The 18,728-nt window shown below is 34.8% G+C and overlaps 1 protein-coding gene across 3 annotated transcripts in view; it reads left to right on the top strand.

Annotated features, from left to right (window-relative positions):
- The window catches only part of CCNT2 (cyclin T2), a 43,115-nt gene extending 29,079 nt beyond the window's left edge, over nucleotides 1–14,036 (top strand). The window contains exons 5-10 of one of the 3 annotated variants that reach the window (XM_045560118.1): nucleotides 195–257; nucleotides 3,692–3,737; nucleotides 5,367–5,530; nucleotides 9,279–9,349; nucleotides 9,824–10,982; nucleotides 11,084–14,036. In XM_045560118.1, the coding sequence (XP_045416074.1) occupies nucleotides 195–257; nucleotides 3,692–3,737; nucleotides 5,367–5,530; nucleotides 9,279–9,349; nucleotides 9,824–10,982; nucleotides 11,084–11,151 (1,571 nt within the window). In that variant the 3' untranslated portion in view covers nucleotides 11,152–14,036. Of the gene's footprint in view, nucleotides 1–194; nucleotides 258–2,556; nucleotides 3,571–3,691; nucleotides 3,738–5,366; nucleotides 5,531–9,278; nucleotides 9,350–9,823 lie in introns of those variants that run through there. The other 2 variants (XM_045560117.1, XM_045560119.1) reach the window with 2 other exon arrangements.
- Nucleotides 14,037–18,728: the final 4,692 nt, after the last annotated feature.

Below are 18,728 nucleotides of genomic sequence, written 5' to 3'. Positions count from 1 at the left end.
CATTATTGAGACATTGTATTTGAGAAATTATTTTTTATCTTTAGAGGTATACTGAGCATGTCAGTGGTAAGAAACTTTAACTTTGTCTTTGGATTTTTTTTAATAATGAAGGATATGTTATACATTTATGGCATTTCTCAAGCAAGTATTGTAGTGGTAAGTGATTAGGAAAAAAAAAGTCCTTATCATTTCAGGTTTTGAGATCACCATTGAACACCCACACACAGATGTAGTGAAATGTACCCAGCTAGTAAGAGGTAGGTGATCTTTGAAACTTTTAAAAGATAAGTATTAATGCTTTCTATCATCTGTAATTGATTTGGATGCTATTTTGTTCTTCTAACCTTTTGTTGAGTTTTATTAAAATTAGGAGGAAATGTCATTTTGAAGCATTATTTTTTAGTGTTCTACCTATTCATCTCTTCTGTTGGTGGTTCTACCTGGTGCATTAACTTCCTTTAAACTTAGGTGAGAATCTTATTTCACTAAAAAATTGGAGGGCTTCCAAATACTAGTACTCTCTCTATCCCCCATTGGGCTTTGCCAGTCCCATTTCAGTTAATATTTAAGATGTAGGCCATTAGTGCATAGGTACAGACAATAATGTTAATTTGGGGTTTATGTCAAACTTTGACTTATTGAAAAGTAATAACTTATTGAAGAATTTTGAGGCCAACCTCAGATCTTTCAAATAAAAATTGCTAGCAGATTGGTCATTTTTGGAAATGTTTTACCCAAAGTTCTTTAGCATTACTAAAAGTGGTTTCCTTTTTGTGTATAATGGGGAAATAATTAGAAAGCATGATACGTATAGTTTGTGATGTGCCTGTTAAGCCTCTTGTAAACAGGAGTACAAAGTTTTTGTGTTATTGCTTTACTGCTTGTAAAGTATGTGGTACCACATTTTTCTACCCTTATTAATGAATCCTGTGTATCTGCTGTATCTCTACAAATATTTTTTTACACAGTTGCATGTTGGGCTGCTTCTTACTTCTACTGTCCTGTTTCCCATATGAACTATACTCAAAGCAACCAGTTCGGCCCTTTAGTGTGCCATTTTCTGTTACTTTCTTTTTGAAAACGAAATTTTGCAGTTTCATTCTTTTACCATCAGTTTTTTTTAGGTTTATCCTAAACAAAATGGGTAAGATTTTTGAAGGCCTATTTTATTTTTAGTAGTTACCTAAATATTCTCACATTTTTTTCATTCTAAATTGAATTCATTTTATTCCTAGATAACATTTTATTATGTTAAAGGGCTACGTTTAAAAAAAAACATTGTTTAATACAACAGTGTAGAATTAGAATTCTAAAAATCCAATAATGTTTTTTGGTCCCACTAGCACAGGTTATCATTTGTAAACTAGAGCATAGTTTAATTGTGGTTCCTATTCTTTGTGGGTGTATGAATATATTTTATAGCACATTCTCACCCCCAGTATTACAATATGGTATAGAATTATATCAATAATTAGTTGTAGATGTTGAATTAAGGAAAAAAGCTTAGAGTAGTTTTGTTTTCCTGAAAGCTTGAAAAAGGGTAAGCTAAGCTTTGTAAGAATAATAGAGAGCTATATAATTAAGTTACTACTTTATTGTGGGGTTTTTGTTTGTTTTTTGAGAGACAGGGTCTTTGCTGTGTCACGTAGGCTGGAATGCAGTGGCGTGATCATAGCTCCCTGCAGTCTCAAACACCTGAGCTCAAGTGCTCCACTCACCTCGGTCTCCCAAGTAGGTTGGACTACAGGTGTGCACCCCCATGCCCGGCTAATTTTTTTTATTTTTTTGTAGAGACAGGGTCTCACTATCTTGCTCAGGCTGGTCTGGAACTCCTGGGCTCAAGCGATCATCCCAGGCCTCTGCCTCCCAAAGCACTGGTATAGGCATGAGCCACTGTGCCTGGCCAGAAAGATATTAGTTGAAGGAAGATGTTGGTATATGTTAAAAAAAATATATTACTTATGTATATTAACTTAGTAGGAAATAAAACTGATTTTTCAGGTTAATGTGAAATTTGAATCGGCTTCTTCAAATTCTTTATCAAAGTTTAATATTTTTTTGTTCTACATCTAAAGAATCTAAACACATGAAGTCAGTTTGTTTAAAAAATTAAATAGTAAATTTTAAAACATTTACAAAAGCTACAGATTGGATATATCATCCAAAACAAAATATTTAAATCTGATTTTTTTGTTGTAATTGGTTGAAATGCGACTGATTCTTAAGTTTGAGTACAAACCCACATCATTTTGTCTGACTAACATTTAGGGTAACTATAGTTTACATCTCACTCCATTTAAAAGAAAGTCTTTCATGTTTGTTGTCTTTTTCTTTTCCTTTGCTCTATTACAGCTTTCAACTAACAAAACATTTCCTCTCCATTCTTCTCTTTTGCACAATAACTGTTTATAGATTATTCAATTTAGATACATTCCTGGGTGAAAACTGCTATGGCAATTTAAAATTATTTTTTCTTTTCTACATATTTTGATTCTTGGGGGGAGGGGTAAATAAATTTGATTTCTGTAAAGTCTTTCTCCCCCCCCCCCCCCCCCCCCCCCCCCCCCCCCCGAGATGAGAAAGTTAATGCTACTTTGCTACAGAATTGGCTAATGTCATTTTACAGGGACCTTTCACTTCTGTGATTTCTCCTTCCCTCCCCACCAGGAAAGAATGCCATACTTAAGTCACACTGCCTCCAAGACATCTGATGCTTTGACACTCTTCCTTAGCACTGCTCTGCTAAGCCCAAATCCCTTTTGTAGAACCTTTATGTTGATTGATGATCCACATGGGGCAGCAGGGATTACAGGTGCCACAAATGAACAATAGGAGGGGGAAGAAATGTGAGGGATGTTAGGGGTGGAGATGAGGTGAACTGATTCTAGGTGAGCAGAGGGGAAAGGTATGTCAGTGACTATAATGTAATTGCAGAAAAAAGGAAAACTATAGCAAGGGGAAACTGTTTTCAGTGTCTTAAGAAGCTAGTTAAAGATTACTTTTCTGTTGGGGACCAGTGTTGAAGCATTCTGATCCCCCCAGAGTACCCATATCTTTTCTAAGTGTTATCTTTAATTGGATTCTATAACTAAAAAAAATATAATAATGCAGTGGAGCTTCCTATATCTATGCCCTTAATGCTGTTTCTTGGTTATTTATTCACTGTTGATGCTTAATAACATGGATGAAAAACTGAGCAGTTTGTGCTCTAAATTTGGGGGGGTGGGGGTTTGGTTTGTTTTATTTTGGTGGAAGTATTTAAGCCAACTTAAATATGATGACTGAGGATTAAGTCTGGCAGGCAACTCTTTGTATTTTGTATTAGACTTCAAAATCTTTTCTTCTTCTTCTTCTTCTTTTTTTTTTTAAATCCAGGAGAATGCTTTATTGCAACTTTTAGCTGACTAGATGCTTAACTTAGTAACAAGTTTAGCCCTTGTAACTGGCTAGCTAAAAGCAATCGGCTTGTTTCTCAGATCTTTGGGGGATAGCAAGAAACATTTGAGTGAATGTTGTTGAAGATTTTCAGTAGTATAGAAAATGATGGCGCTCTTGTGATATTTGTAAGTAGTAAGTAAAATTTACTTTTTGTGTACAAATCTTTGAAGTTTTTGTTGTGTTGAGAACTTTTTGATGGTAGCATGTTAAAGCTGATAGTATTGTCTTCGTTTTTTTTTTTCTTTTCTTACAGCAAGCAAGGATTTGGCACAGACATCCTATTTCATGGCTACCAACAGGTTGTTATCCTGACCCTCTTTGTTGCACTGTTGTAGCACACTATAGCTTCCTTTAATGCAGGGCCCCCTCAATGTGTCTCTTACCCTTGTTGCAACAGGAGACTGGACCATCTACTGTGGTGGTACCTTCCTGTTTGCTTTGCGGTGTATTGTACAAGGGACTTTGGGCACAGAGGGGTTAAATGCACAATGTGAAGTGTAGTGGTGCTTTCTGATGACATATTCTCGATTTGTGAGTGCATAAGTCTAAAATTGGTAGCCTGAATAGCAGCTAAAGATTACAAAGAGCTAAACTTAACGTAGAAATTCGAGCAACTTGGTAAGTATAAAGCTATTTTTAGTTTACAATTATAGTTAAATGACAATTTTTTTTAAATTTCACATTGATCCAGTCTTAACTTTAAAATAATCATTAAAGCTTTTTTAATAAATAAAATTTATATAACGGAATTTTTTCCAGATAATACCCACTAAGTAGTAAATTAGAAGTAGTCAAATCCTATCAGTGCCTGGATTTACATAAATACAATTTTTATTTTAAAAAAAACCTTACTTTTCGGTATATATAAAGCAAAAAAGTGGTATGTGTTTATGGCTGCGCAGTTAACATTTTCATCAATTTTGAAAATCAACTGGAAGAATAGTTTTAAGGAGCCTTTAATCTAATATTCAGTCTGTTCTAGATTAATTATATTAATGATTTAAATTTGTTTTTTAAGTGGGTTACTGGGGAAAAGGAGACCAAACCAGCTTTGTGTGGTCCTTAATTTCTTGTGACACTGATAACCTTTATTTACAGTTTTAGATTGGCAAATACTAATATATTTTCTCAGATGTTTATTGTTGGGATTTAAGTTCTATCCCTAGTAATTCTGAGCAAAAAGTACCCAAAATCTTAAATTTCAAACGTCAGTTATAAAAGGCTAGTTTAGGTGATTCATGCCCAATATTTGGTATATAGTGGGAGGAGAAAAAGGTAGTGTTTTTGTACTATTTAGCAACGTTGGGCCTTGAAGCTCTTTGATAAAAGGTAAGTTTTCTTTGTGGCTTTGTTGAAAGAAGGCAAAAGTTTACTTACATAGATGTGTGTGTAAATTCTCTTTGATTTACTAGAGAATTATGCCTTTTAAGCCACATCAAATGGTATAGTCCCTGATTATAATGTGACATTGAAATTACTTTGTCAATTTTACGAATAGTCTTTTTCTTTACATTTTTACTGTGATATTACACAAGAAACAAAAATACCACAAAAAAGCTTAAAGTATTACCTATGGTGATTATTGCAAATATACGATCTTCCCCTCCTTTATAAAATACTTCAAATTTAGGTGGAAAAACAAAATTTAAAAATATTAATTTTACTTAGTAATTAATTAGTAGTGTTAATAAAATATTAATATAATACTCCAGCATATGAAGGTGAAAAGAATGTTGATAATCTATATAGTTTTTTAGTATTAGAATTTTATGACTGTTAGCTTTTAATTTAATAAAATAAGGTTTTATACTCTAGACTTAAAACCTTTATAATTTCAATTTTGCTCTAATCTTATTGGCAAATGTTTTTCTTTGTTTTACATATTTGAATTTCTGTGGCTCTTCATTTTCAAACCTGCTGTACAACAGTCTGCATCTTACAACCTTCTGTCTTCAGTACAAACCAACAGTGATAGCATGTGTGTGCATTCATTTGGCTTGCAAATGGTCCAATTGGGAGATTCCTGTGTCAACTGATGGAAAGCATTGGTGGGAATATGTCGATCCTACAGTTACACTAGAATTATTAGATGGTAAGTAGAGAAAAGTAATTTTTTTAACATTAGAAATATTTCCTAAACTTTTTATTACAGAAAAATTCTATCTACTCCTTTATAGGTTTGAAAAACTAAATTCCCATATACTCATTGCGCACTTGACCAGTTAGCAGTTCTGGCCACTACAACACACACACACACACACACACACACACACACACACTACAGTTTTTTAATGCTAATTCGAAATAACATTTCCTCTATTAATATTTTAATTTGTATTTCAAAAGACAAGGACTCTTTAAAAACATAAATGTAATTTCATTTTAATAATTTGGCAATAAAAAGTATAATCACACAATCAAATGAACAGGATGAAAATAAGAATTTGTTAACCTAAAGAAAAAAACCCAACTGAATGTATATTAACCACGACTGAGTGTCTAAAACCCTTTCAGAACTTTTCTGAGAAATATGATTTAGAATTCTGTAGGACAAGAATACCTATTTAAAGTATACTAATTCTGTTGAGTTTTAAATGTTGTAGACTCAAAGTTGAATATTAACAGGATTTTGGGGTTATTTCCTGCTCTGTAGTGCCATTGTTACCTTGCATTATTAAATATGAATATACAACAAAAATTTGGGGCTATGGGTTCTATAGATTATAAGCCTGGAATTTGGGAATTTTGATAAGAAAAAAACTTTTCTGTTTGAGAAATAAAAAGAGCTGGCCAGACATGGGAGATTCTTGGATACAAACATTTTAACCATGCACTATAGATTTCAGAAAGGAACTAGATAACACTTCTTCTATGATAGATACACCTGAACTGACATGTTGGGTTTTTAGCTTTTGGCGTGGGGGGAGGGGGGGCGGTACTTTTCCTAGCTCTGTTTATAAAATTGAGGTTAATTGGAAAACAGGATTCACTTTTGTTGCTCTTGAGAACATCTGTTAAGTGAGAGACCTGAGTAGCTTTGAAATGTGGTCTTACAGTAAAATCTTTGAGATAGAAGTCTACACCCTTTTTTGTGCAGGACCAAAGGGTAATGGTTTTGTGGGCCGTAAAGTCTCTGTTGCAGCTACACAACTCTACCATTGTAGCTAGAAAGCTAAGCAATTTATGAATGAGTAAGTATGACAGTGTTCCAGGAAAACTGTTGATAAAAGCAGGCGGGAGGCATCTCTGGCCAACTGGCCATCATTTCCTACTCCTGTTGTGTAAAATATGATTCATTGTTGGATTTGTTTATTTTCTAATTTTTTATATTCTTTGAAAACTTGCTTCAAGATTGTATATCTCATGCCATATTGCTGCATGATTGTGCTGTTTTCTTTAAATTGGCAGGTGCTTTTCAGAGTTCATCTAGAGGGAAGAAAATCTTCAATGAGTTGAAATGACATCTTCTGAAAACCATGGGGGCTTTTTGATTTGTTTTTATCTGTTCTGTATCTTAAAAATTCAGGTTATCTATGCCATTGTTTTATCTTAGTAGTTAATAGGTTAAGATTAGGTAGGCATAATCTTAAAAATAGTTTATATACATAGTGCTAAAGTAAAGCTTACCAAAAAATAATCTGTCTTCTATTCTGCTTTTAGGTCATAGGTGAAGTTTTGTGTTTTATGGAGATTTTTTGACACAACAGGAGCTACTTCTCTTTCATTCTGAAAAAGCTCAGGTTCATTGTTCATTTGGAGAGCAATAGAATAGGAATCTTGGAAAACTTAATACGTTAAGACTTTTAGCACATTATTATAGCAGCCTTTTTTTATGTTTTGATCACAAAAATCACCTGAAATTTAAGATAGATATATCTGAATTTTAGTATGATACCTGAAGTAAAATAGTTCAGTTAATGACTATGTTCTAGAAAAAAAAAATTGGCTTGGATATTAACTTTGAGGGAGATGGGCCTGTATTTTAGGTATCATACTGTGGTTTTTGTACATGCAGCTAATTAATTACAGTAAAAAATTATGTGACAGAATCTTTTGTTCCTCTACTATAAAACTTAATAGAGTAGGATACTTAAAAGAAAAACAAAGATTACATTTTGTGTACCAGATTTTGGCCCAGGAAGTTTATGTGCGTTTAGTGCTTGATAACCAAGCTGTTAAAAGAAATTGAGTCAAAACAATTTCTTGTTAATGTTAGAACCAAAAGTGCCTTGTATTTGATACATTTACTAGTTTCAAGCAGAAAAGTAGTCTTTTTTTCCAATGAGAAAGTGGAGGTCCAGGCATTAGATTTTCTTTCATCCAAACCGGATCAAAAACCCCATGAGACTTTAGCAGGAAATAGTCATGAAATCGTCAAGGAAGTTACATTTTGAAAAATTAATGGTTAGATTTTAGTTCCGTGGCGGGTAATTATTAGCACGCTGTTTTCAAGGGCTAGTCACACTTGTAGACATATAATGCTACAGACTTTTTGCATGTTCTTTACTTTCTTGAGACAAACTATATTGTTGTCATTGTCAGTCTTAGCATTTGCTTAGAATAGTTTATATAAAGAAACTTATTGTTTATACTAAAAAATAATTAACATATGTGTAGTGTCTACTGACAGAGGTTCCCTCCAGTGTTGGGGTTGAATTGGCATTATTAATATCAATTGGTATTCTGACTCACTTGACTAATTAATACTTGTCTTGAGAGTGGCAGGTAACTATTAGTGACACTGTTTAGGGGTATAAAACTATAATTCCTCAGAACCATACCACTTTGGAAAAGTGGATTATCTCATTGTAATCCTAAATTTTAAGAAAATTGATACAAAATTATGACCAGAACAATTTGCTAATATGTTAATAGTGCTGATTGTTAGGAAATATGAGTATAAGTGGAGGAATTTTTTTCAATTGCAAAATAGTATAGAGTTTCTGTATGTCCTTCACCCAGCTTCTCCTGATGTTAACATCTTACATAACAATATATTATCAAAACTAGGAAATTAACGTTAATACAATATATTAACTAAACCACAGATTTTATTCAAAGTTCCATATTTTTCCATTCCAGTATCCCACATTCCATTTAGTTGACATGTCCCTTCAGTCTCCTCCAATCTGTGACAGTTTTTCAATCTTTTCTTGTCTTTTATGACATTGGCACTTTGAAGAATAATGACCAATTAATTTTATAGAATATTCTTCAATTGGGGTTTGTCTAATGTTTTCTCATTATCAGACTGAAGTTACATTTTTAGCAAGAATACTGTAGAATTAGGTTGTGTCCTGCTTGGTGCATCAGATCAAGGAGTATAACATTGATATGACAAGTGATCATAGTTGACTGGTGATGTCAACCATGATCCCTTGGTTAGGGTGGTATCTGCTGGGTTTCTCCACTATAAAGTTATTATTTTTCTCTTGGTAATTAATAAATTTCTTGGGGAAGATATATTGGGAATGTATAAGTCACCTTTTTCTTCAAACTTTTGTCCACTACTTTTAAAGAATCTATTGATGGATCTTGTCTGCAACAAGAATTACTGTGTTGTTTGCATAATTGGAGATTTTTTTATCAGAGAGGGTGTTTTTAATGCTACTAAATTTTCTAGAGATTCTAATTAAGCAAGTAAAATCAGGGGAAAAAGTAATCGTTCAAAAAGGATTTGCTTTCAGAGTTGTATCTACTTCTGTATACACCGAAGTTTGAAAAGGAGGGTGAAAGTGAAGTAGATGAACTCTTAAGGTCCCTTTTTAATATTGCCCATTTAAGAGAAATTTAAATCCTAAAGGCACCTTCTAAGTTTTAAATTTAAATTTTATTTTTAGAGCTAACACATGAGTTTCTACAAATATTGGAGAAAACGCCTAGTAGGTTGAAGAGGATTCGAAACTGGAGGGTAAGAGAATTGGCAGGATTTAACAATTATATAGCTAACCAATCTGAATTTTTGTGGTTAAATAGTTTTTTCAGTATTCCTAAATAATTGCAGTGTATCATAAGCCACATATATATTCAACTAGTGTGTCCAGGGGATTTTGCTGAAGTACATTATACTTTTTTTTTAATTCTCACAGTGATTATGACAGAAATATTCTCTTCATTTTACAAATGGGAAACTAAAGCCTAAACAAGTTAAATTACTTTCTGAAATACTGGGCTAGGATTTAACTTGTATCTAATTATAAAACCAGTGTTTTCAACTTTTTATAGCCTTCTGTTATGCCTCTAAGACATTTCTTTACTGGCAACATAAAACCTTGATCCCCAGGTGATTTTACTTCCATATATTTAATATAGAATCTTTGTAAACAAAGAAATTTGTATTAAATTCCTTTGCTGTCACCGCTTCTTTTGTGTTTTATTTTAATAGGCAGATCAGGCGACTAAGAAACCAAAAGTAGATGGACAAGTGTCAGAGACACCACTTCCTTGTTCATCTTTGGTCCAGAATTCCATTTTAGTAGATAGTGTCACTGGTGTGCCTACAAACCCAAATTTTCAAAAACCATCTACATCAGCATTCCCTGCTCCAGTACGTCTAAATTCAGGAAATATTTCTGTTCAAGACAGCCATACATCTGATAATTTGTCAATGCTAGCAACAGGAATGCCAAGTACCTCATATGGTTTGTCATCACACCAGGAGTGGCCTCAACATCAAGAATCAGCAAGGACAGAACAGATATATTCACAGAAACAGGAGACATCTCTGTCTGGTAGCCAGTACAACATCAACTTCCAGCAGGGACCGTCTATATCGCTGCAATCAGGATTACATCACAGACCTGACAAAATTTCTGATCATTCTTCTGTTAAGCAAGAATATACTCATAAAGCAGGGGGCAGTAAACACCATGGGCCAATTTCTGCTACTCCTGGAATAATTCCTCAGAAAATGTCATTAGATAAATATAGAGAAAAACGTAAGCTAGAAACTCTTGATCTTGATGTAAGGGATCATTATATAGCTGCCCAGGTAGAACAGCAACACAAACACGTGCAGTTACAGGCAGCCAGCAGCAGTTCTGTAACTTCTCCCATTAAAATGAAAATTCCCATCACAAATCCTGAAAAACCTGAAAAATACATGGTAGATAAAAAGGAAAAGAGTGGATCACTGAAGTTAAGGATTCCAATACCACCCACTGATAAAAGCGCCAGTAAAGAAGAACTAAAAATGAAGATAAAAGTTTCCTCCTCAGAAAGACACAGCTCTTCTGATGAAGGCAGTGGGAAGAGCAAGCACTCGAGCCCACATATTAGCAGAGACCATAAGGAGAAGCACAAGGAGCATCCTTCAAACCGCCACCATGCCAGCAGTCACAAGCATTCCTACTCACACAGTGGCAGCAGCAGCGGTGGCAGTAAACACAGTGCTGATGGAATACCACCCACTGTTCTGAGGAGTCCTGTTGGCCTGAGCAGTGATGGCATTTCCTCTAGTTCCAGCTCTTCGAGGAAGAAGCTGCATATCAATGATGCGTCTCACAACCATCACTCCAAAATGAGCAAAAGTTCCAAAAGTTCAGGTAGTTCATCTAGTTCTTCCTCCTCTGTTAAGCAGTATATATCCTCTCACAACTCTGGTTTTAACTATCCCTTACCCCCTCCTCCCCCTGTCACATACCAGGTGGGCTACGGACATCTCAGCACCCTCGTGAAACTGGACAAGAAGCCAGTGGAGACCAACGGTCCTGATGCCAATCACGAGTACAGTACAAACAGCCAGCATATGGACTACAAAGACACATTCGACATGCTGGACTCGCTGTTAAGTGCCCAAGGAATGAACATGTAACAATTTGTTTAGGTCAATTTTTCCTTTACTTTTTTAATTTAAAAATTGTTAGAATGGAAAAATTCCTCCTGGTATAGCAGTGGTAACACCTGCTGTTGCTGCCACTGCCTCAACATTTGTAAGTGCTGCTTTATTCTTCATTCTGAAAAGAAGAGATTATAGTAAACAAGTCTTTATCTCCACATATGATAGTGTTATAAATACTGTAAAAGCATGGAAGGTGCAACACTCAGTATTTCTACAATTGCAGCTAAGAACATTAGGATGAATGGCTGGCTGCTTCTAGGAATATAAGATGCCTCAAGCATTCATTATTTATAATTTGAATACTGTAGCTGTTTTTTGTTGCTTGGCTTTTGAATGAGTGTAAATTGTTTTCTTTTGTGTATTTATACTTGTATGTATGATTTGCATGTTTCAATGATAAAGGGATAAAACAGTATACTGATAACTGTTTACAAGAAAGTGGAGAAAAATGTACATACATTTTTGTATGTTTAGATATTACCATAAATACTCAGGATTGGAGCTGCTTGTAAGTATAACAATATACAGAATAACTTTATTTTATCTTGTCAGAGTCCATCACTAATCTAAAACAAAGGTGGCACTTTTTTATGTTAACCTTAAACTCTAGGCCTTACTGGAAGCCACTGATGGGGGACACTTCACTACCAGATGGGTATGCAGTGCCACAGATGGTCATTTACACTGTGAGGCACTGAACTTTTGCCTTCAGAGGTTCTGACCAGGTTGGCTGCTGAATTAGCCCCTAAACTTTCTGAAGGCTTGAAGAGGACAAAATAAAGTTTACATACTCTTGATGTGAAGTGCATTTAAGTGTTTGTTGGCTTGTTGCAGTACTATAAAATAGAGCTGTTAATAATGGTTATGTGGATTACTGTGATTTGAAAACTAAATTCACAAAAACTTACATAGTAAAGAATCAGTATGTTCTTTCCTTAAAGAACTTCACACTACATATTTTAACAGTAAACAGGGATCACTTTTCCTTTAACATTCAGAATGACACTATATTCTTAAATATATTGTTCCCCTAAAGCGTGTTTGTGTGTGATGCCATATTTCTTTTTCAGGTAAATGCAGTCTTCCATATAAAAATGAAATTAAACCTATGCTCTCTCTTTTATATTCTAACAATAATAAAAAAAGAAATGATCACTGACTGTGCATTGTACCTGTATTTATAGCTTATGGTTGTTATCAGGAAGCTCTAAGGAAAAAAAAAGTCAGCCTCCCAGGCAAACCACTAGTGGGGGTTTTAGATTTGTTTGCACATATCAGTATATTTCTGTTGAGGTAAAGTTTGCACAGTCATCTGACTTCTGATCAAGCAGTAGACTTTAACTTGTTTAAATCTTGTCTTAAACACTAGTAACGTAGCTCTTGTTTATCAGCTAATCTTGAATTTATCCTGTGGTAAATCTTTGAGCTGTTGCATACCTTTGAGATGGGTTGGATTCAACTTCTGTTGAGCTGAAAACTGTCTTAATTTTTGCTCTGTGTATACGAATTATTTTTGTTACAAAGCCACTGATAGGTGCACAATTGTAATTTTACTCAAGTATGTTGCAGTTGTAAATATTAGAGAGTTTAATCTCGTGCTCTCCTTTTATTTAGCAATTACCTAATTTGCCAGTAGCTTTATAATTTTCTTAAGTTAATTGTTTATTATTTTGTCAATGTTATTTGAACTTGGGATACTAGAAGCCTCTTTCTGGGGACTCTGCCTAGCTAGCATGTCCTAACGTTTGTTCTTGTCTTGCATAACTTTAGTAATCTTTGTCATTATGTGTAACTTTGTTGTTCTGTATGGCATAATATTGTATCCATAAACGTGGTAATTTTGATTATACCAATTTTGATCAGTGGTACATAATCCAAGGACTAGTATAGAATTAAGCTGAGTGCAAGGCGAGGGAGGGAAGGGTTTTCTTGGTAATTTAGATGTGAAACCTCTACAGAGCTATCATGTGAAACTACATAGGGTGGTTGTGCTACTGTATAATTGGGGATGATAATACCAGGAATTTTAATAAGATTTTGTAAAGAATATCCAGAAAAGTAGTGAATTTATTTTCAGTAGACATAGAAAACAATGTGAATATTTAAGGTCTGTGACTATAGTTAAACTTCACTAAGAATTTTCAGAATTGTTTTGAGATGTGGGAATAAAGGTAATTTTGTTGAATCTTTATTGGTGCTAATGATGGACAGTTAAAAAGATAGCTAGTGTATATTGTTATGGGTCAGTACTTATTAGTACTTCCAAAATTGAATTTTGAAATGCTATGTATTCACTTTTCACTATGTAAATGTAATTCTTTACAATGACTTTATTTATTAAAGGGCAGCCAGTTGTAATTTTTACAGGATTGTGTGAGCTATTCAAACTCTTTAACCTCTGAACAGGATATTAAGCTTCCAAAACCACAATGGGGATAAATATGGAAATCCTTTTAAGTTTCATTTCCATTAAAGGAAAACCCTTATAATTCATATTACTATGAATTTGCTTTAACTATCTCATTTGCGTAAGATAGTTCATCTGCCTGGTCCCATTAGGCTCTACCAAAGAAAAAGACTCTGATGAATGGACATTATTACTGTGAGTCTTCTTGTAAGTAGCCATAAATAAACCAAAATAGTATCATCAAATTTAGATATGAAATTCCACGTGTGCAAAATACTGTTAAGGTGATACATTTTGATGAGATTTTTTTAAATATTTGAAATATTAAAAAGCATTATCTCTAAACATCCTTTAAAAGAGTGATTCATTTTTAAGTTGTGTTTTCCCTGGATCACAGATTTGTTACCTTTATGCAGAAACACATTGCAAAAAAAGGCTTTACTTCTACCTCTTCCAACTAATTTCCCAATGTTGAGCTGTGTCCCCATAAATATTTGCCTTAGCTATTTTGAAATATATTTTCAGAACCAAAGCAAAGGGGTGTTTATTCACAGAAACATTCTCAGAGGCCTATTTAACAAAACTAGTGGTAGTATCCTTTGGTGGTAAGACTTTGCAGTGTTCCTACTTGGAGGTATTTAAATACTGAAAAGGCATGTAGTCAGCCCTAAGTTTGTATCTTTGAAAGTAGTTGTATATGCATCTTGAGCTTCTGTGTACAGGTTTGTTCTGGTTAAAGTTCTTATATTCGTAGTCACTTAAAGAAAATTTCTACCATTAATGGTTTGCTGAGGAATTTTATGAAGGGCTGCTTATATTACTTTGTACCAACAGATTGCAATTATGTAGGATACTTACTTTTTGGCCTATCCTCTTTGAACTAAAGAAATGACTAGTTGAGGTCTACTTCAAAGAACCAATTTAAAATGTTTTTGTTAGTAACCAAATACCTTGCCTTAAAAGGTTTTCAAGCACATTTTCTTTTATATTTAGAATTTAAATTCCTGATTTGTATTCCTTAACCAACCTTAGAAATAAACCACTGCTTACATATGCATGAATAGTATGCACTCTATATACTTCATTGATGAGATATTTCAGTGTTTTGAATTTACCATGGATATGACTTTTTTGAACATGGTAACATCTATAGAGGAAGACAATTCTGTTCTCAAGGTATTTCATCATTTCCAGTTTTATCAAAATGAAAACCAATACTTCCCACCTGCTACTTGCTTAAATTGCTAAGTGACTTAATTTAGGATGTCTTTGCTGAGAAAGATTTGGAAGCTTTTGTTAGGAAAAATTCTTGATTGTGTATTTCTCTTGATTCTATAGTCTCTGTCAGGAGGCTTTATTCAGAGGCTATAGAATTCACTAACTACATTTAGCCAGATGAAGGATCAACAAATCTCACACTGGAGAACTTGAATTAACTGAATTCACAGGATGATAGGTACTAATTTCATGTGCCCAGTTGTTTAAGATAGGCTGATTTAGACAGGGATTTTTGCATTGAAAAAGCAGCACATTCTGTCTCTATCCTAAGGTACCAAGTTAGGATGCTAATGTGTTAATTTGGGAATCACAGCTACAGTAATGTCTGAAATCAGTGAACAATCTGAAAACTGTAAGCTGACATATGTAAGTCAAAATCAGAAGTTTCCTTGTTTTGTAAGAGAAGTTTGCCTGAAACATATCTTTACAATAGAGATGATCTTGCCAGTGGGACCGAAATGTTCAAAACATTTTATCTCTGATACCATGCATTTGTTTTTTTACTCCACAGTGTCAATTTGGGCACAGCCAGTTTTTTGCCTCTCCACTTTTAGTTCTATAATTTATCATTATCTGTCCTGCCTAACAAATTCTTTACTTAGATTGATAAGCAAGATGTATTGAAGCTTGCATGGCTAGGAGTAATTTTGTTCTCATAAAGATGACTTAACCCATTCACTGTGTGATTTATTAATCTCACAAGTAAATTCTGAGGGCTGTCTAATTTCCTTTATTTCCGAGTTTAGGGAGGAAACCTCACTTAAAATCCCAAGTATTGACATTTCTCTTTAGTAGTTTGATTTGCCTATTTAAGTAATAATGGGTACATTCTTACTAAGTGTGAGTACATTCCTATTTTTAAGGTGTGTTTGTTTTTCGAGCAGCTTCGTTTGGTTAGAAAAACTTCATATGTACTCATTTGTTGTAAACTGATTGTGGGGTTTCATTTTCTGAATGTACTCAAAACCCCTAATGACAGTTGAGTAGGATGTTTGCTAATAGAAAAATCCAAAACAGGAATATGTGTATACGGCATGAATTAGTCATTGACTTTAAGCTTCTCAGTATCTTTACAAGGAATTACTAATAAAATTTGTTTATTGACAACACCAATCCAAGGCTCTAACATGTCTTGTTAAGTTAATGTGAATCAGATAACTTTCAGTCCCTGGGAAATGTGGGAAATAAAGTCCCTGTCGTAATTGAGTCTTTATCCAGGTAACTTTATGTATCACCAGGAGTATGGCCGCTGGGATCTGCTTGTCCATGTTCTAGTATCAGCCCTACCACTTAATAGCAGATTGACCTTGGGTGAATTACTGGACTTCACACCTTGATTTCCATCCCTACGAAGTGTCAGTAATAGCATAGAGTTGTGAGGTTTAAAGGTTGGGTGGTCAAGGAAAGCCAGATAGAATAGATGGCATTAGAGAGAATCCTGATAAAGGGGTAGATTTTGGATATTGGAACAGTGATGAAAGCCAATCCAGATGCATGCCTACAGTGTCCAGAATTCTCTTTTAAATTGTTCATTTTGATTCATATTTTGGGATTTTCTTGTTTAACCTCTTCCATCACTCCTATAAAAGACAAAGAGTAATTGCAATCATCTGGAAAGGGTTATCCATTAAGATATTTAATTATAACCTGCTTTTTAATATTGCTGCTCCCTCCAGCCTCCCTTCCCCACCAGTTTTCCTGCACCTTCCACTTGAAAGAAAATGGAAGCTAATTGCAATGGCTTTGTTAAAATAGAATTAGGATAAAAAAATTACTTCCTCTAAAATACACTTTATGCCTGAATGTAAAATAAATGTTTTTAAATCGCATTAAGAGATTTATATTACTGGTGATAACATCAGTCAGGGCATGTTTTGTGAGCATATGATAAAACAGGTAGGGCTTAAAGAACTTCACAAAGGTCAGTGATTCTGTTTAACCAAGTTTGTCCAGGTCAGTTGCTTATGCTCCTTTCCTCCCCTACCCCTTGCTGATTTCAATATAATAAAAGAAATTATATGTTTTTGTTTTAAGATCTAGCATATGATCTGCCTGTTCCCAACCCCCAAAACCACCTCTCAAAACAATTTTGGGCCTCACTATTTTCCTCATTGATACGAAATTAAGGCTTGCTTAGACCTTTCAAATGTTCAGACATAACACCCCAAATCAGTTTTCTTTAGTCTTTCAAATCGATCTGTAGGAGTGACTGCTTTATAGATGATTCAGCCATGGTCTTTCGCAATTTTGAGTGTCCTGGCAGTAAGAAAAAGCACTCTAGCCTTTCCTCAGGACTGTTTGCTGTTTAAATGTTTCACAGTGTAATAGCATACATGAAAACTTTTTAAACTTTGTATACTACCATTAAAGATAGAGACTGCTTACACCAGGGACTTTCAGAGTTGGCAGAGTCACCTGGAAAGCTTTTCTGAATGCACATTTCTGCATTTAAGTAGCTGCTTAAACTATTAATGCTTGTAGGTGCAGCAAGTCTGAAGAAGAAGGACTAGGCCTGGTTGGTGATGGTAGCAGTCTTTGGCTGCTCACTGAGCCGTTTAAGTGAGTTATCTTGGAGCTACTCATTACACAGTGTAAGGGCCAAAGTAGGCTGAAGTTAAGGAGATACTGTACAACTACTTTTTAGAACAGGGTTAAAATTTCTTTGGTTGAGCTTGGGCCCAGAGCATACAGAAAGTTAGTGCATAATAAAGTAAGGTTTTTAATGTGATTGTCTGGAAACTTGGAGTGTTATGCCTGGTGAAAAGGGAGAAGGCAATATTACTGCTAGGTAAAAAATGGAAAGCTTTTGACACCATTAAGGTACTCAAAATCACAAACTGGACTGGTAAATTTATCAGCATCTCAGTCGTTTTCTGAGTGAAACTTAAGGATATAACTGATTCCACTATGAATCTGTTGGAGGCAGCAGGGAAAAGCTTTAGAAGTCAGACAAATCTGAGAGGCAGTCCCAACTCTCCCGCCTATTGGTTGGATAGCCTTGAGAAAGTAAGCTCTGAACTCTAGTCTGCGTTTAATAAAGTGAGAATGCTACCATCCCAAACAGCCGCCAGAATTAAATGGTGGGCTTTTTTCTATTAAAAGCTCAATGAATGCTAGCCCTCCTGTTACCACGCAGCCAGGTCCAGTAAAGTCCAATGCACTGAGACAGCAGGAGTTGCAGTGGACAGAGGGTTTAATATCACACCTGGTGAGGAGATAGTATTTTCTAAAATCCAACTCCCCAAGAATTCAGGGGCTAAGATTTTTAAAAGTAGTGATTTTTAAAGTTCTAGGGAATTGGGTCTGCTAATTGGTTGGAGATGAACTCATAGGGTTGGGGAAGCAAAAATTGTCTTCTTTACTGAGACATTTTCTGGGTAGGGTATCTCAGAACTTGTTGCATCAGTTCCCACGCTTGTCCACAGGTACGGTTGACATCAGTGGGTCCCCCCCAAATGCAGAGTCTGGAAGAGATACCTGAAAGACCAGTCTTAGGTTTTACAGTGATGATGCTATCTATAGATGCGGTTGGGAGAGTCACAAATCCTGCCCCCTGTCAAGGAGGATATGTGCCACTTAAGCACTGAATAATTGCAGTGGTAGGGAAGTCAAGGAACATCGCTGGTTAACTTTTGGCTATATCTATACTCTTAAAGAAATCAGACTTATCACTACTTCTGCCTTACGTCCTTACATTATTTTAATATAGGCCGTTTCCGTCCCCTTGGACTTGATTACATCTCATTCCTGAGGTGTGGGCCGGTG

The sequence above is a fragment of the Lemur catta genome, chromosome 8, assembly GCF_020740605.2.
Source record: "Lemur catta isolate mLemCat1 chromosome 8, mLemCat1.pri, whole genome shotgun sequence".
In the NCBI taxonomy this organism is placed as follows: domain Eukaryota; kingdom Metazoa; phylum Chordata; class Mammalia; order Primates; family Lemuridae; genus Lemur; species Lemur catta.
Note: the sequence above shows the minus strand (reverse complement) of the source record. Positions and strands in the feature narration are given on the sequence as shown.